At 42.3% G+C, this 2,355-nt stretch overlaps 1 protein-coding gene across 1 annotated transcript; it reads right to left on the bottom strand.

Moving 5' to 3' along the window:
* Window positions 1–305: 305 nt before the first annotated feature.
* LOC102823999 (olfactory receptor 2AG1-like) lies at window positions 306–1,250 on the bottom strand. Its single transcript, XM_006870300.1, has one exon. It carries the CDS (start codon window positions 1,248–1,250, stop codon window positions 306–308), a length of 945 nt encoding a protein of 314 aa, XP_006870362.1.
* Window positions 1,251–2,355: the final 1,105 nt, after the last annotated feature.

The following is a 2,355-nucleotide window of genomic DNA, read 5'->3' as shown; positions in this document are numbered from 1 at the left end:
AATGGGCTGGCATACTGTGTGGTAGGCTTAGGATTATTGTAGGGGGAGAAAAGAAAGGGGGGAAATTAAGTCATCACTATCAGAGTAAAAGGGAATTTCAACCAGATCATGGAATGTGGATCAAATAAGCGAGTGCTTTGTTAGCTATAAAAGCATAAAACTGATAGAAACAAAACCATGTCTCTAAGGCCAAACTAGGATGTATCTCTAGTGTGGCAGATTTCTATAATTTTGAAAATATGGAAGGTAAGAGCAAATACCTAGTTTGATCTAGAAGTTACAGAGCTTCTACATGGCATTAGTATCTATAGTCTCTGGGTAGAGGTGCATCTTCCTAGTACCCTATGGAGAGCCCCCATTACCTCCTTGTTTCTCAGACTATAGATTAGAGGGTTCAGAGTTGGAGTAATAATAGTATAAAATTCAGAGAGGATGTTGTCCTGTTGGGGACTGTGGTAATAACTTGGCAAAATGTACATAAACATGGCGGCTCCATAGTACATTCCTACCACAGTCACATGAGAAGAACACGTGACAAGGGCTTTCTGTCGTCCCTCACCTGAGGACATGTGGAGGACAGCAACTAGGACGAACGTATACGAGGCAAGAATAGCAGCAAGGGGAGGCATAAGAAATGTTACAACCATCACATACACCATGAGTTCATATCTTGATGTATCTGCACAGGCCAACTTCAGTAGAGGTGGGATCTCGCAGAGCAGGTGGCTGATTTGCCGGGACATGCAGAAAGGGAAATGCATAGTGTATGAGGTGTGTATCAAAGCATTTAAAGATGCCAGGATCCAGGATGTGGCTACCATAAGCCAACAGATCTTAGGTCTCATGAGGACCATGTAGTTCAGAGGATGACAAATGGCCACATACCTGTCATAGGCCATGAAGGCCAATAGAATGTCCTCTGCACCACCAAGTGTGAGCACCATGAACATCTGAAAAGCACAGCCCCCAAAGGAGATGGTGTTCTTCTTACGCAGATAATCCACAAGTGTTTTGGGAGTAACCGCAGATGCAAAGAGAAGATCCATGAGCGAAAGTTGACTGAGCAGAAGGTACATGGGCACGTGGAGCCGAGCATCCATCATGATTACCAGGAGCAGAAGGCCGTTGGTAGTAAGGGCCAACATGTACAGGACTGCAATTATGGCACAGAGCAAGTCAGAATACCCAGTGTCATTCAGAATGTTCATTAAGATGAAACCACTTCCCAAGGTGGTATTCCACAACTCCATTCTGCTTGGTTTCTTTTATTATCTGGAATGACACAAAATCAAGATGATGCAGTTTTCATATGGTTACTGGGGACTCTGTGGTGTTACAATGCTATAGCACTTGATCAATAGGAATTAATTATACAGTTTAGAATATTGTAATATTTCAATAATGAATTAACCCATAAAATATGTGCTGATCACATATTGTTAACATAGAACATATTTTTTCTACTCCTAATGTTTCTGTGCGTAGTGGTTACAAATTGGGCTGCTATCCTCAAGGTCGGCAGTTCTAAACTACCAGCTGTTCCGCGGGAGAAAGATGAGGCTTTCTGCTCCTGTAAAGATTTACAGCCTCAGAAATCCTGTGCAGGGTAGCTTTGAGTCAGAACCGACTCCACGGTACTTAACAACAACAACAGGATAAGGGGAGTTTCTATGTGGTGCTGTGGGCTAATGTGTCAGACGGCAAAGTCATTTGAATTGCAAGGTAGGTGGTTCAAGCTCACCGGCTGCTCCTTGGAAACCCTATACAGGGTCGCTATGGGTCAGAATCAACTTGACGGCACCTAACAACAACAACAAATGTTTCTGTATTGGAAGAAGTACAGCCAGAATGTTTGTCTCTCATACTTCGGACATATTACCAGGAAGCACCAGTCCCTGGAGGGTCAGAGAAAAAGAGGAAGACCCCTAATGAGATAGATTAACACATTGGCAACAGCAATGTTCTCCAGTTTAACAATCAATGATTGTGAGCATGGTACAGGACCAGATAGAAGTTCATTCTGTTGGGCTTAAGGTCTTTCTGAGTCAGAACCAACTCAACAGCACCTAACAACAACATTTTCTTGAATGTGAAGGGGATTCCATTTCTATCCCTTTTTCTTATCTCTTTCTATTTCACTTTTTCAGTAGATATGGGGTCTTAGAGGGCACCCAGTGGCACCCTTCTTTTCCACCCAGATTTGGAATTAACTGACAAAGAGGGGATTTGTTCAGTCAAAATATCACCTCTATTTTATACAAAACAGAAATTGAAGAATGTGGTCAAATATGTCAATGAGCACTAGGTTTCCAAATACCAACTCCAAATTGGACAAAATTATCTTCTCAATCATAG

Source organism: Chrysochloris asiatica, unplaced genomic scaffold (genome assembly GCF_000296735.1).
Source record: "Chrysochloris asiatica unplaced genomic scaffold, ChrAsi1.0 scaffold00140, whole genome shotgun sequence".
NCBI lineage: Eukaryota > Metazoa > Chordata > Mammalia > Afrosoricida > Chrysochloridae > Chrysochloris > Chrysochloris asiatica.
Note: the sequence above shows the minus strand (reverse complement) of the source record. Positions and strands in the feature narration are given on the sequence as shown.

Bases quoted from the DNA above. Each gene is read 5' to 3' on its own strand.
- LOC102823999 (XM_006870300.1), bottom strand. From the start codon at position 1,250: ATGGAGTTGTGGAATACCACCTTGGGAAGTGGTTTCATCTTAATGAAC.